This window comes from Podarcis raffonei, chromosome 12 (genome assembly GCF_027172205.1).
Source record: "Podarcis raffonei isolate rPodRaf1 chromosome 12, rPodRaf1.pri, whole genome shotgun sequence".
Lineage (NCBI taxonomy): Eukaryota > Metazoa > Chordata > Lepidosauria > Squamata > Lacertidae > Podarcis > Podarcis raffonei.
Window position 1 is genome coordinate 52,416,073 of NC_070613.1, and position 17,360 is coordinate 52,433,432.

Sequence of the window (17,360 nt, forward strand, 5' to 3'; positions counted from 1 at the left end):
ATGTTTCCTCTTAACGTATCTCCTTTTATGAACAGGCGCCAATTTTATGTTTTGATTTATGTACTTTTGTATCCTCTGCATGCCAAGGAAGGAGATTGACTGACATGTGGTGGGGCTGGCGCTAACTTTGATGGGGCTGGGCTGGCAGCGAGGTTCGGGGTGTGCGGCTGCAGCGGTGGGAGAACTGGATTAGTGGTGATGCACTACTGCAGCCCGGCATCAATGCCAATGTCACAAGGATGACTGTGGCTCTTCCTCACCACATATGCCACTACTGATGCTCATGTAACAAAAACATGGGGGGTGCATTTCTAATAGCTGTGTTATTATCAGTAGCCTTGGAATCAATTTTTGATGGAAGGACTACATCTGTTCTATGAATGAATGAATGAATGAATGAAAGAAAGAAAGAAATGTTAAAACCCACCAAAAGCTGCCTGCTGCTTCTGCACTTAAATTATCTTCCACTATGCTTCCATACGGACGCGGGTGGCGCTGTGGGTAAAACCACAGTGACTAGGACTTGCCGATCGTATGGTCGGTGGTTCGAATCCCCGCAGCGGGGTGAGCTCCCGTCTTTCGGTCCCAGCTCCTGCCCACCTAGCAGTTTGAAAGCACCCTTAAAGTGCAAGTAGATAAATAGGTACCGCTTTATAGCGGGAAGGTAAACGGCGTTCCGTGTGCTGCGCTGGTGCAGGCTCGCCAGAGCAGCGATGTCACACTGGCCACGTGACCCGGAAGTGTCTGCGGACAGCGCCGGCTCCCGGCCTCTAGAGTGAGATGAGCGCACAACCCTAGAGTCTGGCAAGACTGGCCCGTACGGGCAGGGGTACCTTTACCTTTACCTTTATGCTTCCATGCATGAGGTTCCATGTATTTGGACAGGTGGCATGTAGCCATGTCTTCAGTCAGAATATATTTCTTTTATAGAGGTGAATCTGAGCTATAAACACCCTTTGACAAAGGCACTCAAGGCAGGGTGCCCCCACCCAGTCTGGTCAGTTCTGTTCTTCCGGGATCAGTCTAATGCATCCTTTATCAACCTTGAGTCCCCAGATGTGTTTGGACTACAACTCGCATCATTGCTGATAGCTGGCCCTTCTCAGCAGGGATGATGGGAGCAGGGGTGAACGAAGGCTAACTGACACCCGGGGCGGGGCAAACCACTGGCTGCGCATGCGTGCGCTTCTACGTACGGTGCATGTGTTGTGCCACTACGTACGGCGCATACATGGCGTTGCTACGTATGATGCATGCATGGCATTGCTACGTATGGCGCATGTGCAGCGTCGCTACGTACAGCGCATGCGTGCGACACCGAGCATGCGTTGTATGTAGCGGTTTGCCGCTGGTGCCACTTGAGAGCCGTACGGACGGTGGCGGGATCCTCTGCTCACGACTGCAGCTGCGAACGGAGGATCCTCCACACGTGGCTGCAGTGGTGCGATGGCTGCTCGCACCGCCGCACCCGGGGGCAGTGGGGTGAGCACCCCATGGGGTGCCTTCTTGTCTGGACATGGCACCCCGGGCGGACCGCCCCGCCTCCCTTTGAGATGCCACTGGATGGGAGTTGTATTCCAACTACATCTGGGGATCCAAGGTTGAGAAAATCTGGCTCTAATGCCGATTTAGAGGACTGCAAAGAAGGCGTCATCTGCAAGCACTCACTTTTGCCTACCGTGACCTCTCTGCAAGAGGTCCAGCAGTGCATCAACTTGCGCTTCCAGTTACTGCTTTTTGCCCCTACAGACTCCATGATAATCACATATATTCTTGGCCTCCTTATGATTGACTCAGTCAAGCAGCTGCTGTAGAGGATGCAGTGACGTGAAATGGCATATCCTGTCTACAATGGCTTAACGTTGCTTTTTGACAACATATGTATTCTATTCTCTTTTGCTTTCTTTCTTGCAGTTACAGTGTTTTTAGGTTAATGTTCAGTTTGTATGCAATACTATCCAACCCTCTTCCTCAAGTGAGCTCCGTGTGGTGCGCATGGGACCAATCCATTTTTCTCATTCATTTCAGTGCACAGTAACTGCAGCAAGCACTGATGGTGGATGAAATATGATCTCTGATTTGCATTGTGGTCTCAAGCAATGCTTTTGGCCTGGCCACACAGTGACTGACTAGGAGATGAGCCAGACACCTAATTCTTGTCTCCCTATAACAAGAGAACTCTTTTGGCTTGCGTTTTTTAAGTGAGATGTCACGTTTCTCTACTGTGAATTGAGAAAAGATGGGAATGCGGAGCAAAGGATTAACCTGTTGTCATTTCTGTTCACAGCGTGGACGATAGGGCTCCCTATCTGGCTTTGGGAGCCGTGAAGAACGTTTCCCTGAACATCACCATCTCCAACATTGGGGACGATGCGTATGACACGAACGTTGCCTTCAACTTCTCCAGAGAGCTCTTCTTCATCAAAATGTGGCAAAAAGTAGGAATAACCGGTCAGCCTTGGGGACAGGCAATGCTGTATTTTTCTTAATCTGAAGTCATGAGTTTGGACTTCAAGATAAACTATGGAAGTAAATGGAAGGAAAGTTTCTCATCTCATCCTACACCCCGCAGTCACCTCTGACCGCCACCTTCATGGAAAGAAGGTTTTCTGTTCTCTTCTCTCACAACAGCTCCCCACACCCTGTCCCATATTCCTCAGTAGGGTCCTCCTGAACACCCAAAAAGGTTTTTTTTTGGGGGGGGGTTCAGGCTTTTTGAGGGTTCCTCAAGGAGAGGAAGAGAAGGAACTTTCCTTTTGTTAACTTCTATAAATTAAATTTTTTTAGGTTTCAGACCATGGAGATTAGCGGAGTTTTAACTGCTTTCATTTGTCCTAGGGGTGTAAAATCAAGGGAGCTTGGCTCTCCTATTTATCTTTATTAAGCTATTTTACAAATAAAAGCTTCTGTGCAGAAGAAGCTTTCTGCAGCTTCTTTCTGTTCTTAATATTTTTGCAGTCACTGGTTTGATCGCGAGAGCGAAAAGAATTCTCACTTGATTGCCCAGATGCTTTTAGCTTTCTTCTTGTATTGGGATATTAAAAACAGCACAGCATTATTAAAAGCCTTTTAAAAGAACAGTTCCCAAAATAAAACAGTTTATGAAGGGAGTTCCAAAGTCTGGGAGCAGACTTATACACCCCGCTTTTTGCCATCCAGATTTTGAAGAGACTTAAAATTATACAATTTACAAAATGTAAAGCCTAAATTAAACCTCCCAAAGTCTGATGACGTATTGAGAATTGGGGGAGGGAGAGAAGCTTTACTATCTCTTAATTATTTCATTCAGCTAACCTCCCCTGCTTTTCAGCTGCAAGGAGGCATTAGCTGAGTGAGATAACTAAGGATACAAATGTGCAGCTGGAGCCGCCCCTTTAACTCTTAATAATAATAATAATAAATTTTATTTATATCCTGCCCTCCCCAGCCGAAGCCGGGCTCAGGGCGGCTAACAACAATAAAACAGTACAAAAGTACAACACAACACAACACTCTAAAATCATTCATTATAAAATTAATTCAACTCAAACCAATGGCAACCATTGGGCCAGAGCTCCGCGAAGATTGCCGAAGGAGGGAGTCAGGCTGTGCCCTGGCCAAAGGCCTGGTGGAACTGCTCTGTCTCTGTCTTGAAATCTTAGTGATTTCAAGGGGAGCCTCCAAGTTCCCTTGATTCTTGACCATCGGTGAAGGTATGCTGTGTCTTCCATGTCCCACTTTACATATTTCTTTTGCTGCACAAGCGCATCCCTAGAGACAAGCAGACCTGTCCACCTCAACAACAACATCATAATGGTGTTGTGTTTAGTGGTCCTATGTAAAGCATGTTTCCACTGAAAAAAGCAGCTCGCTCGGATACTTTTAGCAGCTGCTCTGTTAATGAACACGATCCAGCAGAAGAGGCCCACCTTTCCCCCATTTTGCCACCTGAAATGCATTCTCAGCAGAGGTAAACCTCAGAATCAAGACCACCCTGGCTGCCAGGTTTATAATCTCCCTCGGATAGCCCTCCTGATATACAGTAACCTGCCATGCATCTTGGTTTGTTTTTTCATGTGCCTGCTAAGCGCTGCTTAGTAGATTAAATGTAATATGCTTTCATCTGGTTATTGTAGCTACGAGAAGTGAGGACAATAACTGGCTCTTTGTTTCAAATGGCTTATGTAAACTCCTGAAAACGTATATTAGGTGCAATGACACTGAGTATCTAATGGTAAGATTTAAAGGACGAAATATGCCCCGGCTCAGTAATTATCAGAGTAGCATTTACTTTCCATGCAAGTGTTATTGTTGCTGGCTCTCATTTCCTTTAGACTCTGAAATTTCATGAGCCATGTTAATGGGATTTCTGGGCAAACCCCCTGTTCCTCTTCACTGGGGTGAGAAAGGGCACGTTGATATTTAAAAGACTTCATTTATTGAGCTATTTTGTTTCCACACTGCTCTGCAGCCAGCCAGCATCAGTGCCTTGGCCAGAGGCTGAAAGATTGCTTTCCATAGGCTTAAGGGACAATTAGTCCTCAAACTGTACATCACTATAGAGAGGATTCTTTGAGGTGTTCTTTCAAGTGTGCCTGCTTATTAAGCTTGCATCATTTGGTTAGTTGTCCTAGCGTTGCTATTTTAGAAATGGCCATCTGTGTGGCAAATGTTTTGCAAGGTTAGTTGTCAGTGGATGTTTCATAAATAAAGAAATTTCCCCCTCTCTCCCACAAAAAACACTTTATTTAGAATGCTTCTATTCTCTTGGATGGTTGCTACTGTACTGATCAATATACAGTTGTACCTTAGATCTTGAAAGCCTTGGATCCCGAACAAATTGGCTGCTGAACGATCGAAACCTGGGAGTGAGTTCCCAGTTTTTGAATGTTCTTTTGGAAGCTGAATGTCCAGTGAGGATTCTGTGGCTTCTGATTGGCTACAGGAGTTTCCTGCAGCCAATCAGAAGCTGCGCTTTGGTTTTGGAAGTCGAACGGACTTCCAGAACGGATTCCGTTCAACTTCCAAGGTACAACTGTATAGAAAGAACACATTTTGAATGTGTTCCCATAGTGTATAGTAGTGGATCTGGATACAAACAAAGTCCAACTTAGGTTCCACTGAAATCAATAGGATTCAAATTAGTCATTGATTTTTATAGTATGTAAGTGACTAGCTTTGTCTCAATCGAGCCTATGGTCAATTTGAGCAGAAGGGTGGGTGGCTGTAGTGGTGTGAGTCCTTTGAAAATAAACCCAAAGAAATTTAAAAATGTTAAGCAAAGAATGTTGAGTTAATTTGAAGGATTTTCTCCGCTGTTCTCCTGGTCTTCTTGGCGCAGTTTGGTTTGGTAGTTAACAATTGGAGTATGTCAGTACTCAAAACAATAGGACACTGTCTTGAGGAAGGAAGTTTCACTGAAATCAGTGATACCCTTCCAAGCAAATTGGGATCCTAGACTCTTTTGAAGTCAGGCTTGTGTTCTAATGAAAGAGCCTAATGTTAATGACCTCTGTAGGTCATTAACAACAGACAGCTTTTAATGGCCTCCTTCTTTCTCCTTTTTCTGCAGCAACAGGAGGCATTGACCTCTGGGCTTATTTTCTTTGTAACAAGACCTAGAAGTTTATCGGTTTTTATTAGAAAGGAGCTGCATCTTTCACACCAGAGAGTCTTTCGCTTGCTTTTAAGAGTGGCAGTTTGAGATGGTGCTGGAGATAAACGGCACCCTGAACTGAAATCCCAACCGTATGATAATTATATATATTGGAAATGGGCCTCACCCAATTACATGTTCTATATCAATATGCCTTAATGACAGGGACTGTTCAGTAATTGTCCTCTTTCATTTGCTAGCTCATTTAGACAATTTGGTAGGAACAGGTTCTGAAAAGCAAACTGCCCTTTTGTTAAGAACATTTTAAAAAGAAGTTCCCAGTCCTGCTTTGCTTATTGAAGTCACCCAGGATATCAGCCATGTAGGAGTTGCAGAGTCAGACTTAACATTTTACTGGCATGTTAGCCGCCCTGAGCCCGGCTCCGGCCGGGGCGGGCAGGGTACAAATAAAATTATTATTATTATTATTATTATTATTATTATTATTATTATTATTAGTTATGTCCTGGCTACAAGCACTGCTTTGTCTAGAACAGGAGTCGGCAACCTAAGGCCCATGGGCCGGTAGCGGCCCACGAGGCTTGTCTAACCAGCCCATGGCAAACCCTTGCCACCCCCCACCCACCCACCGCTCCCTGTTCTTACCGGCACGGGAACCAACTTCTGGGTTGATGCTGCCTGTGCGCATGCGCACAGGTGCTCCTCCGACCTGGATGTGTACTGGAAATAGCGTGTGCGCATGCATGTGGGATGGAGAAACACCCATGCTATTTTCGGTGCACTTCTGGGTCGGAGGAGCATCAGAAATAGCGTGTGCGCATGCACACGGGCACTCCTCCGACCCGGAAGAGCACGCATGCGCACACGCTCCGGCCCATCCTCTGATGGACAGACCGTTGACCGGCCCATCCTCAGATAAGGTTGCCGACCTCTGCTCTAGAATTTGGGTTCTGAACTAGCAACCTTCATTTCCAGTGTGGTGTAGTGGTTAAGAGCGGCGGACTCGTAATCTGGGGAACCGGGTTCGCTTCCCCGCTCCTCCACCTGCAGCTGCTGGGTGACCTTGGGCTAGTCACACTTCTCTGAAGTCTCTCAGCCCCACTCACCTCACAGAGTGTTTGTTGTGGGGGAGGAAGGGAAAGGAGAATGTTAGCCGCTTTGAGACTCCTTCGGGTAGTGATAAAGCGAGATATCAAATCCAAACTCTTCTTCTTCTTCCTACCTAGTGGAACTCAGAGGCTGGATACGCATTGCCAGGGATGGTGTAGCTTCATGCTTTGCTGCCGCTGCATTGAGCAGTGGATTGGTCTCTTATGTTTGTAATGATGAACAGAGAAGAGAGAAAGAGTGTGAGTGAGGAGGAGAAGTGAGCAAGCCTGTTGAGGGTTCCTGATACACAAACCATGGTTAGCCATTGGCCAATGACTTCTTCCCAGAGGTGTCCAGTGCCCTAACAGCAATCCTGCTGTTTTATTTCAGTGCCTGAAACATTGATGGCACTTCCGTCATTTTTGTGGCTTGTGCCAGCATGGGGGGAAATGCTCCTCTCTTTTCCCCCTAGATGCAAACATTTTAAAAAATAAAGTATTCTCAGACTCTCCTTCCCTAAGACTCTATCCCCAGCAGTTTCGTAAGGGGAAAGTGAAATGTACTCAGAGCAGCTTGGGCTGTTTTTGGAAATGTGATAGGGTGCTATACTTTTTCCTTTGGTGACCTCTCAGTAGGTTACCCAAAAGAGAGATGGAATACTTGGTTAGGGCCAGCTTTCTCATTGGTGAAGTGGCACACCAAGGCAGTGTTTTAGTCCATATGTGCCAATGACTGAGTTCCTGCTCCGGAAAGAATCCAAAATTGCCATTTTGCAAAAGCCTGCTGCAGAGATGATGAGCAGTATGTTAGATGGTCCATGGGACATTTACCATAGTGTCTTTCAAGTCAAATCTGAAGGCAAGTGGAATTTGGTTGAGGGTAAGTGGAATTTGGTTGAGGGTAAAGGAGCTGTCAAAGGATGTGGGTGGTGCTGTGGGTTAAACCAGAGCCTAGGACTTGCTGATCAGAAGGTCAGCGGTTCAAATCCCCGCAACGGGGTGAGCTCCCGTTGCTCGGTCCCTGCTCCTGCCAACCTAGCAGTTTGAAAGCACATCAAAGTGCAAGTAGATAAATAGGTACCGCTCCAGCAGGAAGGTAAACAGCGTTTCCGTGTGCTGCTCTGGTTCGCCAGAAGCGGCTTAGTCATACTGGCCACATGACCCAGAAGCTGTATGCCAGCTCCCTCGGCCAATTAAGCGAGATGAACGCCGCAACCCCAGAGTCGGCCACGACTGGACCTAATGGTCAGGGGTCCTTTACCCTTTACTAAAGGAGCTGTCTCCAGAAGGGTGTGTGAGTGAGAGAGGGATCATGATGGGAAAGACCTGGAGTGCAAGGAAAGTGGTCCAGTAGCCCAGGTGAGGAACTGAGCCATTGTTTGGCCAGTCATTGGAAGTAGTTGCTTTGTGGTTTCCACAGGATAAAAAATCAGTCAGTTATCAGCTCATGGAGGATTCTTGTCTCAAAGCAATCTTGAACAAGTAACCAAACATTAAAGTTCTCATGAAAGTGATAAGTCTGTGGCTTCAGAGTGCAGGTGGGTGCTTTTCCTAACAAAAGCCAGATGTTGCTCTTGCCTAGTCTTCTCACGAGTAGGACTGCTATTCTGTGAAGGAGTTTCCATCACCCCTGCCCCCAGGTTCCCACTTCAATAAGAACTAGGCTTAAGTCTGGCCATGTAACACAGTATCATTTGTATGTGCTACAAATACCTTTGAGCCTTCTGTGATGAAAAAGCTTCCAATAAAAGCTATTGCCTGATGGTAAATGGTTCAAGTTATAGCAGCCTAGAGTGGATTCAGTTATTTGATTTTAAAAATGCATTAAATTTTTTAATGCAGGCAGATTATGAGAATGGGTCATCCTTGTAATTAATCACAACATATGCTACCATGCTCTGCATTGACACTGCAATTCCAAACCTGCTTACTTGGGAGTAAGTCCAATGGAACTCTGTGGGATTTATCTTTGGACAGAACTAAATAGGAATGTGTTTGAGAACAGAGTATTTACCGTATTTTTCGCCCTATAGGTGTCCCATAAGGCACACCTAGGTTTTTTGGGGGGAAATAAAGGGGAAAAAATTATTCCCCCCCCAGGCTTCCCCAGGCCCGAGCTTCCCCCGACCCCAGCCCCCAGAAAAGGCAGCTGTCTGCAAGCCGTGGGAGCCCAGCGCTGGCTCCCACTGCTTGCTGAGAGGTGCGCGAAGCCTGGACGCGCTGAGCTCAGCGCGCCCAGGCTTCAGCATGCAGGCAACTCTCTGCAAGCAGCGGGAGCACAGCGCCGGCTCCCGCTGCTTGCTGAGAGGTGCGCGAAGCCTGGACACCTGAGCTCAGCGCGCCCAGGCTTCAGCATGCAGGCAACTCTCTGCAAGCGGCGGGAGCCCAGCACCGGGCTCCCGCTGCTTCCGGAGAGCTACGTGAAGCCTGGAGAGCGAGAGGGGTTGGTGCGCACCGACCCCTCTCGCTCTCCAGGCTTCAGCGAAAGCCTGCATTCGCCCCATAGGACGCACACACATTTCCCCTTCATTTTTAGAGGGGAAAAAGTGCGTCCTATAGGGCGAAAAATACGGTATATTACATGCTGAATTTTATCTTCAAATTTTAAAATGAGTGGTCAGCCTCTTAAGATTAGAGCTGATACTTTTTATAATTATGTTTATAACATGTCATGTTGCAAGGTGGTTAAAAAGCTGCCCTAGCAAAATTCCCCCATTTGTACAATTGCTACATGTACTAGAGCCCTAATGTTGAATGCTTGGCCATTCAACTTCAAGAGTTGCATCTCTTTTGCTATCCCATTTTAGATACTATCTTTCATATGTCTCCCATCTGCCTAACAGAGGTGGCACTAAATCCATTTGAAAACTACGTAGTTACAGTGCAGAATCGTTATTAGAAGCGAGCAGAAATGGGCTAAACTTCCACACAGCTTCACAGTAATAAAATATGATGCTCAGTTGAGATAGTATGCCCCCCCAAATCCTATGCATTCTGCATGATAGACTTAATTAGACACATCTACAACTGAAAAAACAACAACCCATGTCTCAGCAGGTATTTTTGAAAAAGTGTGTGGCTGATTCATGTACGGCAGACCCTCCAAGTGTCCCTATTTCCCAAGGACAGTTCCCAGATTTACAGAAGCCATTCCTGTTTCTGATCTTGGAATGTCCTGCTTTTCTGTAAGGGTAAAGGGACCCCTGACCATTAGGTCTAGTCGTGGCCGACTCTGGGGTTGCGGCACTCATCTTACTTTACTGGCCGAGGGAGCCGGCGTACAGCTTCCAGGTCATGTGGCCAGCATGACTAAGCCGCTTCTGGCGAACCAGAGAAGCGCACGGAAACGCTGTTTACCTTCCTGCCGGAGTGGTACCTATTTATCTACTTGCACTTTTGATGTGCTTTTGAACTGCTAGGTTGGCAGGAGCAGGGACCGAGCAACGGGAGCTCCCCCCCTTGTGGGGATTTGAACCGCTGACCTTCTGATCGGCAAGTCCTAGGCTCTGTGGTTTAACCCACAGCGCCACCCGCGTCCCTCTACCACACCCCTCTTTTCCTTAGGGTGCCCCTATTTCCATCAGAGGGTATGGATTTTTGCGACCGTCTGAGCCAAGGAGCCTTTAGAATACAACTGAAGGCAGTCCCATATAGGGAAGTGTTTCTTATATTTAATGTTTTTATATATGTTGGAAGCCGCCCACAGTGACTGGGGCACCCCAGTCAGATCGGCAGGATGTGTGTGTGTGTGTGTGTGTGTGTGTGTGTGTGTGTATATATATATATATATATATATAAATAATCATGGAATAGGACGTTCCTATTTTAATTGAAAAAATGTTGGAGGGTATTTGTACACCAAGCTGCAGAATGATGTAGGATGGACTGTACCACTTTATATTAAAAGTGGGCCATACCAGTTGCAAATATCCCGTTCCATGTAATGAAAACCTGCCTGCAAATAATCTGAAGCGGTACAGTCTATTCTGCTGCCTCATCCTGCTGCATTGCGTAGACCAGGCCTTAGAACACTGATAAAGACAGACTTGGCCTGAAATGTTATAGCAATATGACATCCACATGCACAACACATAACTTCTGGTCAATCCGTAATCCTTGTTGTGGTAATTCCAAAAAGGTCTCCTTTCCAAGTTGGACATGTCACCGTGTAATTTGGGGCATGTCTGTTTTGTACAAACAGGCCTGATTTCCTGTCTTACGTGCTCTCATTCCATTTGGTCAGGCATTTACTCCTTAGGAGAGATTTAAGGGTTTTTATTTAACAGATCCAAAGGTGCAATTAAGATTTGTGGTCTCTGTATGGAAAGGGATGTTCTTTTCTACGCTCCATGCAGTTGCCTTCATTTATCTGAGCTTATTCTAGGGAAGGAGGTGGTTTTCTACACGAACACATAAACAACCCTCATCTTATTTCTAATATGTATAGTCATTTTGGCCACAACTGAAGACTGATTTATACAGGAAAAAGGCAACAGCATAGGATCACTGTGTCATTCATTCAAGCACTGCAATCTCCTATTCCTCTGCCTATAATTAGTGTTACTTTAAAAAAACCCCCAAAAACTGAGATTTATCTTCCAAAATATAGTTCATTTATGGCCCATCTGTAGCATTTAGATTTCTAGAAAATGCATCCTTGACCAGCTGCTATTTCCTTTTTATTTTTCACTGGGGAGTTGCTGTTATAAGTTTTTTATATACCGTATTTTTCGCCCCATAGGACGCACCGGCCCATAGGACACGCCTAGTTTTTTGGGGGGGAAATAAAGGGGGGGGATTTATTTTTCCCCCAGGTGCGCTGTGCTAAGCCCGAAGCTTGGGGCGTGCGGAGCTCAGCGCGCCCCAAGCTTCTGGGTGCCGGCAAGGTCTCCGCTAGCTGTGGGAGAGCCGTGCGGCTCTCCCAGGGCTAGCAGAGCGCTGCGCTAATCCTTAAGCTTGGGGCGTGCGGAGCTCAGCGCGCCCCAAGCTTCTGGGTGCTGGCAAGGTCTCCGCTAGCCATGGGAGAGCCGCGCAACTTCGCGCGGCTCTCCCACAGCTAGCGGACCGCTGCGCTTATCCTGAAGCTTGGGGCGTGCGGAGCTCAGCGCGCCCCAAGCTTCTGGGTGCAGGCAAGCTCTCCGCTAGCCCTGGGAGAGCTGGGTTTCCCACGGCTAGCGGATAGCTTCCTGAAGCCTGGAGAGTGAGAGGGGTCAGTGTGCACCGACCCCCTCGCTCTCCAGGCTTCAGCGAAAGCCTGCATTCGCCCCATAGGACGCACACACATTTCCCCTTCAGTTTTGGAGGGGAAAAAGTGCGTCTTATAGGGCGAAAAATACGATATATATAAGAAATTCAGCTGCTTGGGATTTGTTTGACCTTCAGATGTAAGAACCTACTGCATCTACTGTAACTGGTTGCAGATATCCTGGTTTTAAAAGGATTAGGCTCAGATTAAAGGGGCAAGCAGAGGAAGCGCATTTATCTTACATATCATTTTGACAGCATCCTTTTCCATGGTCTTGTCAGTCCCACGTTAGTCACTTAACCCTTTGTTTCTCCCTTCAGCTCACTTGTGAATCGATTTTCTGATAACTTCTTGTGGTCTTTCTCTGTGCATTTGAAGTCTAGTGGTTAGAGCTGGCCTACAGATCTGGATTTGGCAAAATCAAAGACAAGTTTCAGCTCAGCTTCCAGTAGTTTGTCAGCTGCCCTATCTCCCTCCCTTAAAGACTTTCTAAAAGCAAGAGTGAGTGTGCATTATTTGAAAAGATATATCTGTGTTCGTTCTCACCAACCCATGGTTTGTCTTAGCATTACGCATGAACAAGGCCAGCTAAATTTGAATATTAGCAAAATTTATTTTCATAATGTAACCAGTGTAGTGTTGGTAACTGGTTCTTTCTAGTATTTACAGGAGAAGATCATACAAAATTAAATTGCTAGGATTTAAATCAAGAAAGATCTCCGCAAAATAAAGACTAGCCATTAATACTAATTCAAAACTCAGCAGGGTCCGGTATGGTTTCAAACTGGATGTTGAGATTCCTGCTTTTCAGGGGGTTGGACTAGATGACCCTAAGCTCCCTTCCAACCCTATAGTTCTATGAAATCTATGAAACAGTGTCTGATCTGTTCCATACAAAGTAAGTTCTGTAAAGAGGCTTCTTTTTGGCCTTTCACAGTATGTGAGAAGTATTAGTTTTGGCTCTTAAGAAATGGAGTTTCTTTTCCTTGGCAGCAAGACACAGTTGCCTTTTAAAAACTTTGCCGTATATCATTCTAATGAATGAATGGACTATGTGAGTGTGAGAGTGTTTATGGAACAAGAGCTTTGAAATTGTTAATCGCAACCGAAGTATTAATAAGCCACAATAGAATGTCTCACTCTCTTCCTACCCACCCCAGTTGATGAAACTGAATGAATTTAAGAGCCTCATTGGCCATACCTATATTCTCCCAATTGGTGCTACATATTTTACAGGAGAGAAAACTATGCAGATAATTCACAGGGCTGACATTTTCAGTGACAGCCCTGTGTTCTTTATAAAATAGCCGACCCACTCTCCATGTTACGTTCCCTAAATCCAAACTGAGAGGCTGCTCTTGGTACAATAGCTTTTAGTAACACCACATAGACAACAGCCCAAAGATCACACCAGTCTTTATTTAATTCGCAGCATAGAGTTCAGGTGTGCGCACTGGTGTAGAACCATTATAAAAATGACCCATGCAGTTGCACCGCATCACCTCCCTACATGTCTCACTGTGCAAGGTGTACGTACAAGTGATTAAAAAAATGAGTGGCACTTTTCCAGCATAACACTTGTGATCCAGAAGCAAAGGTTTAAGTGATGTTCTGGATTCAGTGACTTTTTTTTTACTCATTTTAATTTATAGAATGACAGACAATTCTTGAAGCTTCTTCCAGCTATTCCTGTCAAAACTCAAAGCACACATATGCTTTGAGTGCATATTATGAGTGCTAGTGCATATTAACTTTTTGTGGTTACAGTTGTGTTTACCAAAAGGGTGAGATTTTAATTCTGATGATTTCTTTTTTCCTGTTGATTACAAAGCCATGCATTTTGAGATGCTCACAAACTATCTGCCTTACCAATGGAATGAATACCTTATGTACGAGGGGCTCTTTGCCGTCCCTCTTGCCATTCCCCCACAAGCCCCAATAGCTTCTTCTCCCTATCCCATGCAACAAGATTTTTATAAATTACTTTTAACATTGCTTTTAATGCTGTAACCCATCCCAACACCTTGCGGTGAAGGTCAGGTAATGAATTAATGCAACTACTGCCCTCATTGTTCACCTTCCTGACTCCATTTCTGAGGCCGTTTCTTCCATTCTGCAGTCCCACTTTGTACCCCTTCCACCCCCCCATGTTCATACCTCTCCCCTCCTTTAGTACACCTGCTTTGCATCGCCTGCATCTTCCTCCTCCCACAAATTGCCACTACTATCCTGTTTTCCCGAAAATAAGACAGTGTCTTATATTAATTTTTGCTCCCAAAGATGCGCTAGGTCTTATTTTCAGGGGATGTCTTATTTTTCCATGAAGAAGAATACAGTACACATTTATTGTCTAATTGTGAGTCGGCCAGACTCCGTCAGGGCAGAGTGAGCAGCAGTTACAGTTTCCCCATTACATTTTCCCAGCTTGTCCTGGTGGCGGCGCGGGCTCTCTGATTTAAAGAGACCTCGCACTGCCTGGACAGCTCCGGCTGCGCTGCGGCTAGTGAGCTGCGTGGCGGCGCCTGCCGCTACAGTCCAGAAGAGTCAGACGCCTTATGTTAGCTTTGGGGGCCTTATATTCCAGGGAGGCCTTATGTTCGGGCAAGGCCTTATTATCGGGGAGGTCTTCTTTTCGGGGGATGCCTTATATTACAGCGAGAGGCGAAACTGGAAGTAGGTCTTATTTTCGGGCGATGTCTTACTTTCAGGGAAACTGGGTAAGTACTCTTTTCACCTTCTGCCCAATTAGGAAACTGAAGCCACTTCCTCCTTAAGACCCTTTCATGTCCCTGCTTTCGTGGGATGTGATCCATGAGAGGCAGTCAAGTACAACATTCCTTGTAATGCTAGAGAATACATGCAAGGGAATGTTTGGTCTTCCTGTTCCTCCTGGCTGGCGCATCCTTCTTTTTGCATGTGGTAGAAGGTGGGCGTCCAGGTAACAAAAGGACGAGTCACGCAGCACACCTCTCTCTTTTTGACATCCTTCCTCGTTTGACCAGCTTCTAGCTAGGACTGCTCTGCTAGCTCTCAGTTAGCAGAAGTACTGGGATTATTCCCCCATACGGGGTAGATCCGCGTGTACATATTTGTAACTAAGTCTGCCTTCAGGAATCCAACTGTGAACTGATGTGAGTAAACTTCTTTTATTGACTTTGAATAAGATTGTTGCGTCTTTATTCTTTTAAGAGGGATTCAGGGGAATTTACCAGGAATCTGAGACAGATTGAATTGTACAATAGTGAGAGGCTCACACGAGCCTGCAACCAGCTATCTGCTGTGCATATAAAAGGGGAATGTAACTCTGCTACATAAAGGAACTTGCTAGTGCAAGTTAGGAAGGATACCCTGAAGATTCCCACACTTTCATCTTCACCCCAGTTCCTATGCCTCCTCCTCTTTTTTCCCCAGCCCACCTTTGCGCTTTCAAAAGTTTCGTTGTGGTGAGCATTGTAGACTGCTGTTGCTCTGTGAATTGATTTGGTGTTCTCCGAATGCCAATGTCAGAGCTGCCCGAGGTCCCAGCTCACAAAGGACCAACGCCGCTTCGTTGTTAAGTACGAAAGTCTTTATTGAAGTTCAGTTTCACTTTCACAGCCGCAGCGTGCAGCCCTACGTCTCAAACTCTAGACCGCTGAAGCTCCGTCTGAATCTCCTCCCCCCAGACACCAGTTTAAGACTCTAGCCTTGCTCCACCTCTTCCTTTGTTCTTTCCTCCTCTGGTTCCGCCTGTCCGTCGGGGTCTCGCCCTTCCTAGACTCTCCTGACGCTGAGTCCCCTGAATCTTCCCCCTCCCTCCGGCGGGCTTTAGGACCTGGTTCCCAATCTGGGTTTCCTGCTGTCCCGCGCGCCTGTACATTTGAACTTGGCGCGCGCGCCCAGCCTGCAACCTTCCTTCTGACCGTTCCACTGCTGCTGTCACTGCTCCCCCCTTCGGGGAGGCTAGCTGGAACTGACCTCCCCTCCGTTCCCCCACTCTCCGATGGGGGCGTGGTCAGCCCTGATTCATCCTCTCTCCCCGCTGGAGGAGACGCTGGTCCTGACACATGGGACTCTTCCCCCCCACTACGCTCTGGTGGGGAAGCTGGTCCTGATCCCCCCCTGCTGCCCCGGGAGTCCCCGCTGGCCCCCTGTTTCTGGTGCGTCCCCCCTGGGACCCCCCTTGCCCTGACCATCGGCACCCCCTTCTGGGAATCTTCTGATTCGCTGGAGAAGCTCATGGAATCTCTCAGGTCGCCGTCATACTCCCCCACGCTGCCCTCGGATTCTTCCCCTTCGCTCTCCATCTCCTCTCTCCCCTGTGCTTCTGCTCCTGAGCCCCTGACATCCAATTATTTCAGTAAGCAGATAAATTAAGTTGAATCAGTGCATGCCACAGCCAGCCACTAGCCTCATCCCTGATGTTGAACTCTCTGATCAGCCTTGCCCTAAGTTGTATGCAATAAGATACATGGGCAAACAATTCCATTCCATCTGGAATCCTGAACATGCATGGAAGTCTTCATGGGTATGGATGAATGTATGAGGGTACCCTCCCTCTTCATACTGTATGTTTGGACACCACGGGTGTGACTAGTAGGACATATGACAGCTGGAGCAAGGCACCTTGGATCAGCTCATAAATTTGATCTGCTGAGCAGGGCTACACATATATCTTCCTGTCCATCTCCCTCATCCCACTTACTGTATTTTTCACTCCATAAGACACACCTGACCATAAGACGCATCTAGTTTTTAGAGGAGGAAAACAAGAAAAAAAAATATTCTGAATGAAACAGTGGATGTATGATTTTTTTTGGTGCAGGCTGTAGCCATGGACATGCTATGTGATCTGATGGTAAATTTGGGGTGACCCAATGCAAAAATCCTGAGGATTCATGTGGATCCGTGCTTTGTAACCATTTTTTAGTTCTTTTCACTGATGTTCATTAATGCTCTACCAGTCAACCTTTAAAAAATGTATTATTAAAGTGGTGAGATGTGTCCCATCTTTAATCTGAGAACTTATTCTGGAGGAAAGTCTCTTTTAAGCTTTCAGTTTTTGCCTTGTGCATTTAGACTTTGCTCTTTAGCTGATTCAGATGTAATTCCTTCCTTGACATGATAACTGACTTGGTGATAAATTCGGTCCTTTGGAGAAGTAATAGCTTAGTCTCTCTTAAAAGGAAAGAAGTCCAAGAAGGATTCCAAAAGACAGAGAAAACACAAGCGAGTCCAAAATGAGACTCTCGCCAGCGCTTTCTTAAGGGAGCCTCTGTTAGAATCCTCTAGCTTTAATGGCATTTTATCACAAGAACCTGACTTGCAGAGGGAACAGACTTCTCCTTTTTTGGTAGAAATGAACCAGTATTTGTTCTGATGATAATCTTACATCAGCATGTCCCAGAGAGCATGCGAAGAGAAATCCAGAAGTAGCTCCACCTTTGAGTTA

General features: G+C 46.3%; 1 protein-coding gene across 1 annotated transcript in view; it reads left to right on the forward strand.

Moving 5' to 3' along the window:
* Window positions 1-17,360, forward strand: part of ITGA9 (integrin subunit alpha 9) — a 227,546-nt gene that overhangs the window by 148,514 nt on the left and 61,672 nt on the right. The window contains 1 exon segment of the mRNA XM_053359512.1: window positions 2,288-2,438. Within this exon segment, the coding sequence (XP_053215487.1) occupies window positions 2,288-2,438 (151 nt within the window).